The following is a 17658-nucleotide window of genomic DNA, read 5'->3' as shown; positions in this document are numbered from 1 at the left end:
GAAAAATATTAAATTTATCTATGATGGATGATCCATACATTCACTACCTACTATGAATTGAAGTTTCCCACCATGTCTGTCTTTATCTGAACTCGATAATTTCAAAAACTACCAAATAACCACGTTCACATAATGTGGTATTTGAGTAGCTATTGAAGTCGCGTTTTTGTTTCGGGTTGTCTTCAGGTATATACATATTTACCTATTTCAAAATCAAAATTGATAGTTTTGAATATATTTCGAGTTGAGTCAAGTTCATCCGAAGTTATTATTATCAGTTACTATCTGCGGTATCCAGCTTCGTTCTATACATCTACTCGTATCAGTGGGTAGACCCATCTTTGCAAAAAGGATTCGAATGGTCTATGATTTTCCAGAATAATCTGAAATGTTCCATAATAACCTGAAATTTATTCAAACGTTACAGACTGTTTCTGGACACTTCACAACATTCCAGATTATTTTTTTATGTTCTGAAATGTAGAATGCTCTCAAATGTTCAGGACTATTCAATGAATTTCTGAAGGGCGAAACTCCTAGCCATATCATCTTCAAAAGCACGTTCTTGACGAAAGTTCCACAATGATCCGAAATGTTCCAGGATGTTCCCGATCTTTCAGGATTATTCCAAAACCTTACAGAATGTATATTATTGGAGTTTTTCACCAACACCAAATCATTATTTTTAACACTTCGACACGTGTTTCGATCACCAAGTGATCATCTTCAAGAGGAAGATAAAACAGTTTTATCTGCCTCTTGAAGATGATCACTTAGGGATCGAAACACGTGTCGAGGTGTTGAAAATAACAATTTGGTTTTGGGAAAAAACTCCACTAATATTCATCACTACACCAAAGTTTCCAAACAGTATGTCATAATTACAGAATGTTTCAAGATGTTCTGAAATATTGTAGGATGCTCTTAAATACTCTCGAATTTGCTGAACTGTCCGAGAAACCTCTAGAACTCCTTTGATTATTCCAGAAAGATCTGGGATGTTCCCCGAACACTCTGTTCTGGACTGTTTTGGAACTTTGTGATGGACAACACTTTGAGCTCTTTGAAAGTACGCCTACGGGTGGACACGGAAATCTCCTTCACGGATGGGGGATAGAGAGCTAACACAGCTAATAACGCCCTTGATCGATTCACAATGGTCTGTGGTGTCATTTTTTTGAACTTTCCACTCTATGCCAGAACATTTCTCAAGATTCCCGAATGTTTCAAGATGTTTTGGAATGTGTTTGAATTTTGAAGTTTTTACTGTCGAGGTTTGACGTTCGTAAAACAGCGACAGCTAGTTAACGAAGAAACAGTTTTTCAGCCTAGAAGGCTAAACTTACAGGCCCTATAATTTTAAAGTACGCTCTTCAGGTAAAAATGGAAACCTTATTCATGAACAAAGTGGTTTGATAGTATGACACAAAAATAGCGGAACCAGTTGAACGCTAGTATCTGTTTCATCTCATTGTTCTTCATATTTATTCTTGGGAGGTTTGTCGACGTTTTCAATTTCTAGATGAACTGTATTCTTTGGGTCCAAAAGAAACTTGAATATCATAATAGATCTGGTCGATACTTGATGACAATACGTATAAATAACGAATTGTGAGATATTTACTCAATAGTTCACGACACCACGACACCTGGACACTAACTGGATAGGTTCGAAGTGACTAAACTGCAATCCGAGGAAGTTTATTTGGCTCACATTCATTTGAACTCGGCCAAATAAATCCACTTTCTCAAAGAATCTCAACGAATATTTTATTTGGTGAGTGATCTTTCAGATCAGCTGGCAAGAGTGGGATTCTACTAAACACCAAACATTTGATCCGGAACGCTGCATGCCAGGCACATCATATTGCTCTACTACCACGTTCTGAATTTCCTTTCCTTTCTACCTCAATGACAGCAGCATCCTTTCCATCTCTGAGGTAGTTTAGACCATGCAGGCCTTGATCATCTGGTTTGGAGTTATTCAGTTGACCTCGTCCTCCATCCTCACTTAAGTCGAATTTTTCAATTACTTCAAGGCCGTTAAGTAGCTAGGAAATGGAGGTGTAACAAGACAGAGCCTTGCATTGACGTTACAAGGCTTTCTACGACGAGAGGTTTCTGCAGTTCCAAAGCGGTTCAAACCCACAAATACAGAGAACTTTCAATGCTGTTTGACTGATGAAGCATACGTTATTGCGCCACTGGTGCCTCTTAAAAATCTATTTGAGTAGTTATTGTACAGAAAACTTACACAATATGATTCGATTTAAAATTACATCAATCCACCGTAATCATTAAAAAAAACCTGAAATATTGATTAATCAACAATGAACTGAATCACATCTGCAGAATTTTTCAATAGAAGGGCTATTTAATGAAACTTGTGCAATACAGATGGTTACGTGGAACATATGACATCCACCATAAGGCAGACATTTTCAACTCAGTGCATTCTGTATCTGACTTGGTTTTACTTTTTAACTTGGTCAAGACTTCGGTTTGAACTTCGGCAGGAACACATTCCTTACATATTCAAAATGGTATTCTTTGCAATTGGAAATAACTTGTTCTAGTCATTTTTTGGCAATCATTTCCACAGTCATATTGAAAATTGTGTCTATTATTTATTGTTACTCCGAATATTCGCGTTTTTCATTTACATTTATTTCCAGTGAAATGACAGTTATACGACCAATAGAAACAGATCTGAAGGGATGCCACGTTGAAGACATGTTGCAAAAACATTGGGGATCAACGCATACTGTCAAAGTATATAGAGAGCCCAATAAAAGTTTAGGAATCAATATCGTGGGAGGAAAGGTCAGTATAAAGATGCATTTCGTACTTGTATTTTGATTTTGGTTTCATTTATCAAAGTATTCTTTAGATGAAAACAGAGATTTGAAACTTTCTATGATTTTTACCACTTTTATTTGTAACTAACGTTACTGCAGTTTCGTCCTATAAGGACATTTTCAAACTTATACATTACATTACATGAATCTATAAGTTATAGGATGAAACTGCAGTCAGTAACGTTGATTACAAATAGAAACGGTAAAAAACATAGAAAGTTTCAATACTCTTTTCTTCATTATGATCTCCTACCATGTAGTAACGGCTACATCCATCAATTTATTATTCTTCAGATATTGACCTATTTTTCAATGTTCAAACATCTTCATGATGAAATAATGTATTATCAAGTTAATAATGATTTGGAGAATTCAATAAATGTTTCCTAATAAAAAAATTAAGATTTTCATTAATTCGTTGTAATTGATGATTTTTTCTATGAAATAACTGAGGATTCTTTTGATATTCATCTCTACGTTCTGGAGACCAGAATTTGAATACATCATCGAATACAGGGTGTTTCAAATTCGATCCTAACCATTGGGATCTTGAAAACTATAAAAGATATGAAGATAGTTAAATTCGGGTAAAGTTACGTATTTACCTGACTAACAATATGCCGTTGAGAAAGTTTTGAAATTCCGAGTATATCCGGAGATATCCACAAAAAACTGAAACTTCGGAAAATGGTTTTTATTTTTTCTGACTTTATTTGCGTTTCGTTTTCCGGCCACCATAATTTCATTTTTTCTCATGGGAGCTACATTGGATTCTTTCTGTTTTGAATAGAACCAGATTTTCCCTTTTCAATGATGTATCTATCATAAGTTATCATTCTTTTTCAAAAAATTGGATATATTGAAAAAAATAATTCTTATCATATTAGGCTTCGACTTTGATGTTTCTAAATTTGACTTTCAATTTGTTACACTCAATGCCATTTTATTATTGTGCAAGTCATTGAATTTATGGCGAAAAATGGCTTTCACGAATGAAGAAAAAAAGAGATATGATGAAAAATTATTACAAATACAATAGAAAGAGTGTTAGGACATCGGAAATGTATTTAATCTCGAAAGACGACAACCACATCGAACTTTGTTCAAGTTATGGGATCAAACTGTCACCCGAATTTCACTAGTTCGGACTTCCATTGTCTACTATATAAAATGATTTGAAATCCCTGAAACAAGTAAAAAAGAATAATTAAAAAAGAATAGTTGAAAATAACAATTATATTAAGCAACAATAAACCGGAAATGAAATGATAGTGAAATAACCTACAAGTAAAAAATATAATGATTGAATAAATAAAAAATTAAAGGAAAAAAATAATAAAAAAATAAAAAGTGTAGAGATTCCAAGTCACGTTATTTCACATGTGAACTAACGTGACTTGGAATCTCTACACTTTTTATTTTTTTTTATTATTTTTTTCCTTTAATTTTTTATTTATTCATCCATTATATTTTTTACTTGTAGGTTATTTCACTATCATTTCATTTCAGGTATATTGTTGCTTAATATAATTGTTATTTTCAACTATTCTTTTTTAATTATTCTTTTTTACTTGTTTCAGGGATTTCAAATCATTTTATATAGTAGACAATGGAAGTCCGAACTAGTGAAATTCATCACGAAACATTGTCAATCACCTTCAAACAAACTGTCACCCAGTTTGGTTCATTTGAAAAGCCGAGGAAAAATACGGAGAGAGAATGGACGAGGAAACTAAAGAAAATTTGATAAATGAGGTATGTATGAGGTAAGTTAGACATTGTTTTTTTTTCAATTAAAATCAATAATTTGCAGATAAACATGAACCCGAGGAAATGTACACGTCAAATTTCCTCAGAAATGAATATTCGTCATGCAAGTGCTTGGAGACATCTCAAAAAAAGCGGTTCAAAATGTTACAAAATGTTACACATATCTCAACAATTGCATTCAGATTGCAATAGAATTTTGTAATTGGCTAATAAGAAGACTTGATTTTCCTGTTTTCATGGAAAATGTAATTTCGATAGATGAAAGCACTTTTACGAATTGTGGGATATTCAACCGAAATAACAAACACATTTGGAACATAAACAACCCCAGGCAGAAATTCGACCTAAAGTGCGATTCAGTATAAACGTGTGGGCATGAATTTACAAAGATATAATTTTGGGTTCTCATTCATTTGACGGAATTCCGAATGGAGAAACCTATCTATAACCTAACTACAACAATATCTGGTTTCAACATGGCCAGCAATGTCTCCAGACCTAAGTGTTATGGATACATTCTTATGGGGTACTCTGAAAAATAGAGTTAATGGTCAGAGGAAATATCAAAATATAGAGGACCTTCAACACAGCATTGTTAGAGAGTTTGGAAGATTGAGGAGGAGGGAAATTAATCGTCCAGAAGGGCACAGTTGTGTTATCATGAACAAGGCCAGCATTTTGAGGATTTACTGTGATTTACTTTTGTCTTCACATTTAAGTTAATTATTGTCATTTGTTCCAAGTTCTATTTTCATGGAAAAGGACACAATGTCTAATTTACCGCATACACACTTCATTTATCAAATTTCAATTGTTGATTCTGTCTCCGTATTTTTTCATTGGCTTTTCAAACGAACCAAACTTGGTGAGATTTTGTTCCAATAATTCAAAGATAGTTCGATGGGGTTGTCGTCTTTCGGGATACAAGGTTGAATACATTTCCGATGTCCTAACACTGTTTCTTTCGTATTTGATATGATTTTGTATCATATCTCTTTTTTCTTCATTCGTGAAAGCTATTTTTCGCCAAAAATTCAATGAATTGTACAATAACAAAATGTCATTGAGTGTAACAAATTGAAAGTCAAATTTAGAAACATCAAAGTCAAAGCCGAATATGATAAGAATTAATTTTTTCAATATTTGGAATTTTTCGAAAAAGAATGACAATTTATGATACCTCATTGAAAATGGAAAATCTGGTTATATTCAAAAGAGAAAGAATTCAATGTATCGCCCATGAGAAAAAATAAAGTTGATGATGGTGGCCGGAAGACGAAACGTCGGATAACAAATCTGAAAACACCATTATGTAGCAGGGAGAAAGTGGCAATGAGGAAGTACAATTTATTTTTGAATTCTTCTAAAAATAAAACCAGAAAAAAATAAAAACTATTTTCCGAAATTTCTGTTTTTTCCGGATATCTCCGGATATACTCGGAATTCCAGAACATTCTCAACGGCATATTTTTAGTCACGTAAATGCGCAACTTTGCCCTAATTCAACCATCTTCGTATCTCTCATAGTTTCCGAGATCCCAATGGTGAGGATCGAATTTGAAACACCCTGTATATTTCGCAATTTTAATGTGAAATTGTATAATTATTATCATGGATAGTGTTATTAATTTTCATCAAGTAACGGGTTACTGTATTCATAACAAAATGTATGCTGATTCTTTTTGAGCTTCTCAACTTATCTTATATTTCAGATATCATTTGACAGAAAATCACAAGAATTTGAAAATAAATCAAATGAGCGAAAAATGCGAAACATATCTCGTCAATGAGAAAAAATGTGAAAATCGAGCATTCTACAGAAATCATGAAAACTCATTTAATTTCTCATGATTCATTGATATACTTTCATATTTGATTGCACGAAAACAGCAGATAGGAATAAAATATGAAATTAAACTGAATCATGAAGAAAAAAATCTGTTTTTGTGTTCTTCTGTGAAGTATACAATTTTCACATATGACCTTTTGCACTAACCATAGTAATATCTTGTTTTTGACCTCCAGGACAATAAAATTAATATCAATAAAATCCATAGTTCTCTCTCAATAGGCGAAATTATCAAATGCGACAAGCTACTGATGAATAGAATATTTTTATTTATTTTCAATCTATTGAATTTACTTATTAATTTATTGGGGAGAATCAGTTGGCCTGTTTTGAATTCTTCATTTTAATTTTCCATTTATCCAGATTGAGCCAAAAAACAATGATTTCATCTACAGTTGACATATAATTTTTTTCTGTTCATAAATCAATACAAAATCAGATTTTTTCATTTCAAAGGCAGGAGATTCGATACGACTGCAATTGTTTTTTATTATTACATTGAGGAATTGAATAATTCAAAGTTTGAATGTTTCTTTTTCTAGGTTGATCTCCATTCCTCTGAAAAATCCCCGGATGCACTCCTTGGCATTTTCGTAAAACACGTTGTGGCTGATAGTCCTGCAGGAAAAACTGGAAAGTTCAAGGTATATATTTTGATCTCAAGATATTCATTTATTCAGTTAATTGTCAATGAAATATTAAGAATCACTTATCATGATAAATCGTTTACACACACCTGAGCTTATGCTCAGTCAGTATCTCCAAACGTCCGCCATTGATGAATTATCTAAACGATCTCCAAAACGGCGGAATTGAATCAATCACGGCAGAATAGATGAATTTATTTATCTTTGTACTGATCGACGTCTATAACATTCAATTACAAGCGTTCAAATAGTAATTTACTTCATATCATTCGAGTTGGAATGCTACAAATGCAATAATTGAATATCCTGCCGAGAAAACTGCAAAACAGGTATTTTTCATACCCGTATGTCTATAGATCTGTGATAATTCCTACAAGCGACTTACTGAATTACTTTATTATCATTGACGAAGTATGTTTTCAACTAGTTAACTCCTGCTAAATGACAGAGCTCATTGTTTTCATTGAACACAAGAACTTGGAAATATAATGCCGCCTGTACAAACTGATCTTGAGTCTCAGGCTTAAAAGTTTCTTCTCTGTGTATCGGTCAGTGTCGATAAGGACAACCGCCTTAGTGGATGAGTAGAATTTGGAACCACTGGCGTTAAATTAATCCATTGAAAACACTTTTCCCTCGCCAGGACAAAATACTCATCAGGAGATGATTATCATCTTTGGGCCTATTAGACCAAATTTTGAAATATATCCTCACCTGAACATAGGTCACCGGGAACATAGGTCACCGTCAAATAAAATATGGGCTGAAAAGTTCCAGACCTAAGGAAGAAATCGCGTTTGTTTTTGTTCAAAATTGGTTTCATTCACCAATGCAATCTCTATCAAGAGCCGCTCTGACAGTTCAATATCACTTTTGTAGAACGATTTATTGTTTGCCTCGAAAAAAGCCACATATTCAGCAATAACCTCTTAATTTGAACTAAATCGTTTGACGTTGAACATTTTTTTGAGGTCTGCAAACAGCCAGTAATCACTGGGAGCCAAATCTGGCGAATACGGTGGATGTGGCAGCAATTCGAAGTTCAATTCATGTAGTTTTGCCATTGTTTTGAATGGTGCGCTGTCATGATGAAAGAAATGTTTTTTCTTTGCCTTATGCGGTCGTTTCTTTGCAATTTCGGCCTTCAAACGCTCCAATGACGCTATATAATATTCAGTTGATGGTATTTCCCTTCTCAAGATAGTCGATGAATATTACACCACGCACATCCCAAAATACCGAGGCCATCATAACTTTTCCAACCGATTGTTGCGCTTTCGAGTGCTTTGGACGAGGTTCACCAATTGCTCTTCACTCAGATGATAATCGTTTTGATTCCGGAGTGGAGTAATGGATCCGTAATGTTTGTGGCCCTTTCTTCGCTTTTGACGTTAATAATTGTGTAGATCATAGTTCATTCCAGTTCATTGGGCGGCGTCATCGTATCTGAAGCACAATTTTTTCTAATAAATCTGCGAAAAACTGCCATGGCGAAAAACTGCCATGAACTAGTTGACGAAATTAAAATTCCAAATTATCGTTACTATTATGATGTGTTCAAATAGGTTTCCGCGGTCAGTAATTTGATATACTGTTGTCCGGGTTGAACCGTGTCTGTAATTTTTATCTTTTCGGCTCCTGCTTTGGAGCCATTTTCAAGAATTACTTGGAACTGTACGTTTCGGTTTCTGCTTTGGAACCATTTTCAAGAATCACTTGGAACTGTACTCACATGACTTGAGGACGAGGTCGCAATCTCCCTTGCCCTCAAGTCTCGTTAATAGCTCTTTGCTTGCTGTGTTCAGCTCAGTGTGAACTTAGAGCTGAGTGCGAACTTACAACTGAACACAGCAAGCATAGAACTAGTGACGAAACTTGGGGGCAAGGGAGATCGGGACCTCGTCCTGGAGTCATGGAAGTACAGTTCCAAGTGATTCTCGAAAATAGCTCTAAAGCAGGAGCCGAAAAGATAAAAATTACAGACGCGGTTCAACGCGGACAACAGTATATCAAATTACTGACCGCGGAAACCTATCCGAACACATCATAATAGTAACGATAATTTGGGATTTTAATTTCGCCAACTAGTTCATGGCAGTTGGCGTGTTCCTGGCATGTCATCCTGTTGGATGACACGCCAGGAACACGCGTCAGTAATTTGATATACTGTTGTCCGCGTTGAACCGCGTCTGTAATTTTTATCTTTTCGGCTCCTGCTTTGGAGCTATTTTCGAGAATCACTTGGAACTGTACTTCCATAACTCCAGGACGAGGTCCGATCTCCCTTGCCCCCAAGTCTCGTCACTAGTTCTATGCTTGCTGTGTTCAGTTCTAAGTTCGCACTCAGCTCTAAGTTTACACTGAGCAGAACACAGCAAGCAAAGAGCTATTAACGAGACTTGAGGGCAAGGGAGATTGCGACCTCGTCCTCAAGTCATGTGAGTACAGTTCCAAGTGATTCTTGAAAATGGTTCCAAAGTAGAAACCGAAACGTACAGTTCCAAGTAATTCTTGAAAATGGCTCCAAAGCAGGAGCCGAAAAGATAAAAATTACAGACGCGGTTCAACCCGGACAACAGTATATCAAATTACTGACCGCGGAAACCTATTCGAACACATCATAATAGTAACGATAATTTGGGATTTTAATTTCGCCAACTAGTTCATGGCAGTTTTTCGCAGATTCATTAGAAAAAATTGTGCTTCTGATACGATGACGTCGCCCAATGAACTGGAATGAACTATGATCTACACAATTATTAACGTCAAAAGCGAAGAAAGGGCCACAAACATTACGGATCCATTACTCCACTCCGGAATCAAAACGATTATCATCTGAGTGAAGAGCAATTCGTGGACCTCGTCCAAAGCACTCGAAAGCGCAACAATCGGCTGGAAAAGTTATGATGGCCTCGGTATTTTGGGATGTGCGTGGTGTAATATTCATCGACTATCTTGAGAAGGGAAATACCATCAACTGAATATTATATAGCGTCATTGGAGCGTTTGAAGGCCGAAATTGCAAAGAAACGACCGCATAAGGCAAAGAAAAAACATTTCTTTCATCATGACAGCGCACCATTCAAAACAATGGCAAAACTACATGAATTGAACTTCGAATTGCTGCCACATCCACCGTATTCGCCAGATTTGGCTCCCAGTGACTACTGGCTGTTTGCAGACCTCAAAAAAATGTTCAACGTCAAACGATTTAGTTCAAATTAAGAGGTTATTGCTGAACATGTGGCTTTTTTCGAGGCAAACAATAAATCGTTCTACAAAAGTGATATTGAACTATCATGTCTAGGGATATTTTAAAAAATGGCAATATTTTTTTTTAGATCGCTTTAGGAAAAAAAAAGTTGATGGGTGATCATTAAACGGATGTAACTTACAACAAAATTTATTAAATGGTCAAAAATAATGAGTGCGCATATAAGCAGAACTAAAAAAAAATATGGCTCTTCTTTGGCACCCCGAAAAAAATCATAATACCAAAAAAATTGGAATCAGTACAAAGTATGGCCTCCACGCTGGTTTATTACGGCCCTACATCTATCGTGCATCGACAAAATGAAATTGTCAATGTCTTGTTGAGGTACATTTGCCCATTCAGCGATTAAAAGCTCTCTCAATTGAAACGTTGTGTGAATGTTCCCCATATGCGAAGTAATTCTTCGTTGAAGCATGTCCCACACATGCTCGATGGGATTCAGGTCCGGTGATTGTGCTGGACATGGCAATACATCAACTCCTTCGTTGGTGAGCCAGTCAGTCACTAGACGCGCAACATGTGGACGAGCATTATCGTGCATTAGGTGGAAGTTTTCACCAACAGCACCAGCAATCGGACGGACGATAGGTAGAAGAATGGTGTCGAGGTACTGTCGAGCTGTGAGGAAGCGATTTGGAAAACCGAGATCGGTTCTGCCGCCGATCATGATTCGGCCCCATAGCATTACTGTACCACCTCTGTATGTGTGGACTTCCTGGACGTGTCTCAAACGTTCATTATTTCCAGGTCGTCTCCACAGTCTTACTCGACGAGAATCTGGATGAAATCCAAATCTGGATTCGTCTGTAAACAAAACTGTGGCCCAATCATTTGCATCCCAGTTTTGATGTTCTTGACACCACTCTAATCTTCTACCGCGATTGCCTCTCGACAAAGGTGGACATCTAAGTGACCTTCTGTTGTGGAGATCTGCTTCATGCAGTCGATTTCTGACAGTATCACGACCAATGGTTACCTGGTGCGTCTGCTGCAACACGTTAACCAACTCAGGTGCTGTGATTGTCGGTTGTCTTCTTGCGGTTAAGACCAAAAATCGGTCTTGAACTGCAGTTGTAGAGCGTCCTCGCCCTGGATGTTGTTCGGCTGGACTGCCAGTTTCACGGAGACGCCGCCACAATCGACTGATAACACTTTGGGATACCCCCAAACGAAGAGCTACATCATTTTGTCGCATGCCACCTTGAAGAAGCCCTACAGCTCTATTCATCTCAGCCAATGGTAAGTGATGGCGTTCTATGTTAAAGCACAATATTTCCAGTTCAATTGCTGAGCAAGAACTGCATAGAATGTACAAACCCGACACTTTCAGATTATTCATTTTAGCCGAAAACCTACAGTTTGTAAAAAACTTGATAAAAGATTAGTTACCGTTTTTGCAGACTTTGTTCAACCCATAGAAATCTACAGGGTGGTCGAGTGTACCAATTTAATCGAAATTAAACGACCTCATGCATTTATTTTTATGATATTTAGTACGTCATAAAAATATCCCTAGACTTTTCCGATGTGTATATATATATATATATATATATATATATATATATATATATATATATATATAAAGCGATGGGTAGTCTTGACTGACTAGTTAAGGAGAAATACGGAATAATATTGGGGATGCAGTCAAAATTGCTGGGCTGTTGTTTAAAGAATACTCTTTGTTATATGGTCGAGCGTTCGAGAATGTTTATTCCCTTTATCAAGACATTAACTTGAGGTTATAGTAAAAAGTCGAACGTTTCACTGAGAAACACAAACTTAGTACTTTTCATTATGTAGAAAAGTGTCACACATTAAATTTTTATGGTTTAGAGAAAAAATATATATAAAACTTATTCAGAAGTAACATTTGAAGGATTTTAAATTTTATTTTAACCGCCATGCATGGCACTTACTAGTGGCCACTAACATGGTCGTTAAAATAAAATTTAAAATTTCAAATCCTATTTGCCAAGCGAAAGCTTAGCAAATACTGTAAATAAAAACCGTTTTTTCGAAAGTTTTTTCACATTATTTGACTGCTGAACCCACGAAACCAAAGAAAAACATAACTACTTACAGTTGCTGAAATTTATTCCTAGCAACTAATTGCACGCAATGAAAGTTGCTAAGTGAAAAGCGGCTTTTACACAGCCTGCGAAGTCTATATTAGTCAAATTGAGAGGTGACAATCTCGGCTGAATGCTGTTTGTCGTGAATTTGATCTAATTTGAGAGATTATTGGCTCTCATAGATGTCACGGTAATACAAGCGTGTATCGATAATTAAACATATGAGATTTTTCACTACATATCTAGACGACATATTTTCATCGAAGTATTCCTCTCACTGGCATTCAAGATCACTTTCCGTGATTCATTCAAAACCAAATGTATCCCTTCAAACACAGGTCATTTTCAAGGCTAAATATGTAGGTCGTATTGATTGTGTAATATATATTTGGTGAAGAAGAGAATATTAGGCTTATTTTTATTTCATAACGAATGTTATAGACGTCATTTTGTTTGGTATCAAAAAATAATTTTTGTCAATTTGAAACATTTGAATTTCGAAAAAATTCTTTAGAATTTCTGCCGATTTTTTCACAATATATTCAAATTCAAATTACTATTCAAAGTTCTTTCAAGTTTGTTTTTACCAAAATATATAACGTTCTGCTCACCATAAAAGTCAATAATAGTAATAATTCCAAGTTGGCAATATCTGATGTATACTTCATCTTGATGCAATCGAGTCAATCCGTCTCTGACCATCATCTTGAGAAATGCATCAATATTTCTCTTGAGAACACTATTACCAGTTCAGAGATGTTGATTCTAATTCTACACATGTATCTTGAATTGTTAGACTGGCGACAGAATACTGGAAGTTAGCGGTATCGATTTAAGAGAGGCAAGTCATGAAAAAGCAGTCCAGGCCATTCGGAACGCAACTAATCCGGTTATCTTCGTTATACAATCCCTAATACCCTGGGTGAGTATACATTTTTTCGAATTTATGGATATTTATTTAACGCGGGTAAGGCAATTTAATGAGCTTATACGAATATGTTTGAATTATCTTCTTTCCGTGACTTTATAAAAAATTCAGATAAAAATTCACTTCGAAGAATGAATGTTGAAAAATATCAATCAGTCAATATTCAGAATGAAATTTGATAACTCAATGGATAATAAATTCCATCAAACGCACATTTATTCAAGTTTTCTCACGGAGGACATCCTCAAATTACACTAGCCTGTAATTGAGAAAAAAAAAAGTGACTAATGTTATTATGGCTATACATGAGAGTTTAAAGCACCCTCACTGCGACTTCAACATCAAAAAATGTCTATCACGTAAAGATTTTGAGTTATACTTATTTTTATATTATACAAAATAGAAAACGATATATTTTGAGGATAACAGACTTTATTTACAATACACATGAAAAAACATTCAAATGGAGTCTTTTGTGCATAACCTTTTTGCTAATGTTGACTTTCGTTTATATGTTTCATCGTTTTTCCTCATAAGGAACTAACAATAATCCACCATCATTACTGCATCCCTTCTGCCTTGGTAACGTTGCTCCATTGTCAGTATGTCTTGGTGGAACCTTTCCTCCTGTTCGTCACTGATAGCACCCAAATTTTCTGAGAAAAAAATCAAATAGGAGTGCAAGAACATCCTACAGTAGTTTTCAAGTAGTTCTTCCACAAGTGTTTCGTAATTTTCTACTTTCTTGTTCCCTAAAAACTCCGAAACAATTCTTTTGAAAGAACTCCACACAGCTAATTCAACATTAGTTTGATTAAAGTGTTGTCACTTAGTATGACAAGAGGACTAAAACGGAGGGTCTCGGACCTCTAAAACTACGAGGTGAAGGAATACAAGTGTCGGGGAAGGTTAAATATCTGGGAGTAATCCTAGATTCCAAACTGACCTGAAACCAACACTTGGACAGAATAAAGAGGAAAGCGGAGGTAGCACTTATGCTCGCCAAACGCTCCTATGGAAAAACATGGGGGCTAAAACCCAGACATGCTATATTGGCTATACACGATGATGATTAAACTCATGGTAATATACGCATCTCTGGTCTGGTGACCAAAGATGAAGCAGGCGACCGCCATCAACAAACTAGGCAAGGTGCAAAGACTTGCATGTTTGGAAATGACGGAAACAATGAGAACTACACCAACAGCTGCATTGGAGATACTCCTGAATCTACTTCCTTTATACTTTGTGATAATGGGGGAGGCCAGGATGGGCCAATTCAGACTGTAAAACTCACCGAACTACAAAAGATCGGACCGAATAGAAATTTCGGAACATATTGAATATGTGCACACACCACATGACACCGAAGTACACCTTTAACACAAACTTCTCGGCCAAAATCATGAGTGGAAGACCATTAGTCATTCCGAAAACATGTTTGGAAAAAACACCCAGTATACAGATAGATCGAAGACCATACATGGAACGAGAGCTGGAATATACCGAGCGGATAGAAATTTAAACTACAGCTATCCGCTAGGAATATACACATCCGTCTTCCAGGCGGAAATGTATGCTATCTTGCAGTGTGCAAGGCTTATTAAATTGAGACCTCAAAGAAATGAGCGGATCAATATTTTTACAGACAGCAAGAGCGCACTAGGGATTCTGACAAACCCGAAGGTGACTTAGGTGACATCAAAACTGGTCTCGAAATGCCATGAAGAACTGAATGAACTTGCACAAACAGGAACAAATTAACTTTGTACTGGGTGCCAGGGCATGCAGGAATCACAGGTAATGATAAAGCTGATGAATGCGCTAGACGCGGATCATCAACTTCATATATAGGTCCTGAACCAGCTCTGGGGGTACCAAAATCATCTATACGGAACCAGATTAGGACATGGACCAATAAGAAGTACACAGAGTATTAGACAAAAGTACCTGGTAACAAATACAGCAGAACCTTCATTAGGGAACCGTCCGAGAAAAGAACCGAAGAACTACTTCAATATAGTAGGAACCGGCTCAGAATAATTACAGGGTTGCTAACCGGTCATTGTCCGCTTAGAGGACACCTGAATGAAATGGAGCTGTATAACGGATACCTCAGCTGCAGGTTATGCAACGAAGGGATAGAAACAGCTCTACACGTCTTATGCGAATGTTAGGCACTGAATCACAGGAGGCAGGCAATATATGGACGTTCGAAATTACGTGCAAAAGAATATGAAGTACATCCGACACGAAACCTGTATAAACAAGTACAGGGAACGAGACTGATGGAATGGGTGTCATGAGAAGATGGGAGAATAATCGCAATAAGCCCAAGAGGCTGCAGTGGTTTCTGGAGACTTGGACTGAATGGACAAGTCAGACAGCTCCCAAGGTACCAAAAAAAAAACCTTTCCTCTTATTCGTCACTGATAGCACCCAAATTTTCTGGGAAAAAATTCAAATATGAGTGCAAGAAATGGATTTTGAGAGACATGCGGCATTCCATTCTGCAGTAGTTTTCAAGTAGTTCTTCTACAAGTGTTTCGTAATTTTCTACTTTCTTGTTCCCCAAAAAATCCCGAACAATTCTTTTGAAAGAACTCCACACAGCTAATTCAACATTACTTAATTTTTTATCAAACTGTTGATCACTTAGTAGTTTTCTAATTTGTGATCCATCAAATATATCTTCCTTGACCTTTGCATCACTTAATTTTGGAAACACGCGTTTAAGATATTCAAACGCATCACCTCCTTTGTCTATTGATTTTACAAAATTTTTCATTAACCCCAGTTCAATGTGTAATGGAGGTAACAAGGCGTTTTTGGGATCAACAAGAGGTATATTCTTCACGTTAGCTTGATCTGGAATATATTTATCTCTCGGAGGTCATTCTTTTACTTGATAATGGCTCTGTGTAACCCTACTGTTCCAAAGGCAAAGAAAACAGCAAAACCTCGTAAATCCGCCCTAAAGACCTAGTGATAGTTGTATGACTTTTAGGTCATCACATATTTGCCACTTATGAGTATTATAACTTATTGCATTTAGAATAAGTGTTTCCTTCATGGCAACTACATGTGCAAGAGAAATTGGTGGAGGTTGGATCTTATAAAAAAAAATAAATATACAGTCCAAATTGGTATGACGCCATAGAAGACTACATTTATTCGAGATCCCGTGTTGTTTTTTCCTCCAATTTATTTTTTTCCGCAATGAACTGAATTAAGTAAAATTGAAAGAGTATTTTTCCATATGCAGAATCATTTGTCACTATTTGAAACTTTTGTAAGTGAAATTTCATATAGGTTGTACCCTCCAATTTGAACAAAAATTGTGTGTCCCTACCTACGTATTTTGATGTATAAATTAGGAATCCGAAAGAAACAATTGGTGCTCTTTATTGTTCCCATAGTTACTGCACAATACAAACTATAGAAAAACACAAGTGTTTATTGACTTTTATCACCTTCACATTTTCTGTCACCTCTTGAGAAAATTTTCAAGTCAATAATCCTGATTTTCCCTGCAGTAATATACGAATATATTTTTTGGTGATAAATCTCTCCATCTTACGAAAATTTCCACAGAAATTGTCTGGACCGACAACTCATGTGCATTCAACAAAGAGTTAGTCAATTCGGGCATTCAGTGTAGATTGCCATGTAGCTTTGATTTTCCGTATTGGTTTCATTTTTCCCAAAAGTTCATAATGAATTAAATTGTTTTTCTGTTTGATTGTTTTCACTGATGATGGTGGTTATGTCAGATGAAACGCTATAAAAATATCGAATGTGATATACTCTTGGATTGTGAATTTATTACTTTATCAATATCTGCAATACAAAAGAGAAGTCCGTATTTAAAAAAAAAGTTGATGGTGTGCATGTTGACACGAAACGTTTTATCGGATATTCATTATTACAACTTCATAGTACACTTCGAAATCAATAAACATTTTGCCTTTCTATTTTTTGATATTCTTCGAAATAACAATTCCATTCGAAATAAACGAAAAACAGCATTTTTTGTTTTCCCCGAATAACTCGATAAGGGCGAGAGTCCCCGTAAATTTTCTTCGATCATTGTATTGTTTTCGATGACAGCTACCTTTTTTTCATTCAATCGTCTTCGTTTATGTTACGGTTTAGAATATAGCAATGTTACCACATCATAAAAGAAACGGTCTGTATACGTTGTGGTTGCTAACTACTTACATTTCATTACGTTAAATAGATTTTACTTCAGCTCAAATT

At 35.9% G+C, this 17658-nt stretch overlaps 1 protein-coding gene across 3 annotated transcripts in view; it reads left to right on the top strand.

The window, feature by feature from the left end:
- Positions 1-17658, top strand: part of LOC111507735 (multiple PDZ domain protein) — a 463358-nt gene that overhangs the window by 201675 nt on the left and 244025 nt on the right. For all 3 annotated transcript variants that reach the window (XM_074180506.1, XM_074180505.1, XM_074180503.1), the window contains exons 16-18: positions 2676-2823; positions 7020-7121; positions 13267-13392. In XM_074180506.1, the coding sequence (XP_074036607.1) occupies positions 2676-2823; positions 7020-7121; positions 13267-13392 (376 nt within the window). The remainder of the gene's footprint in view (positions 1-2675; positions 2824-7019; positions 7122-13266; positions 13393-17658) is intronic.

Source organism: Leptinotarsa decemlineata, unplaced genomic scaffold, assembly GCF_025532065.1.
Source record: "Leptinotarsa decemlineata unplaced genomic scaffold, Ldec_3_MD MMD2_tig00026299_RagTag_RagTag, whole genome shotgun sequence".
NCBI lineage: Eukaryota > Metazoa > Arthropoda > Insecta > Coleoptera > Chrysomelidae > Leptinotarsa > Leptinotarsa decemlineata.
The sequence above is the reverse complement of the archived record's forward strand: the minus strand, read 5'-3'. Positions and strand labels throughout refer to the sequence as shown.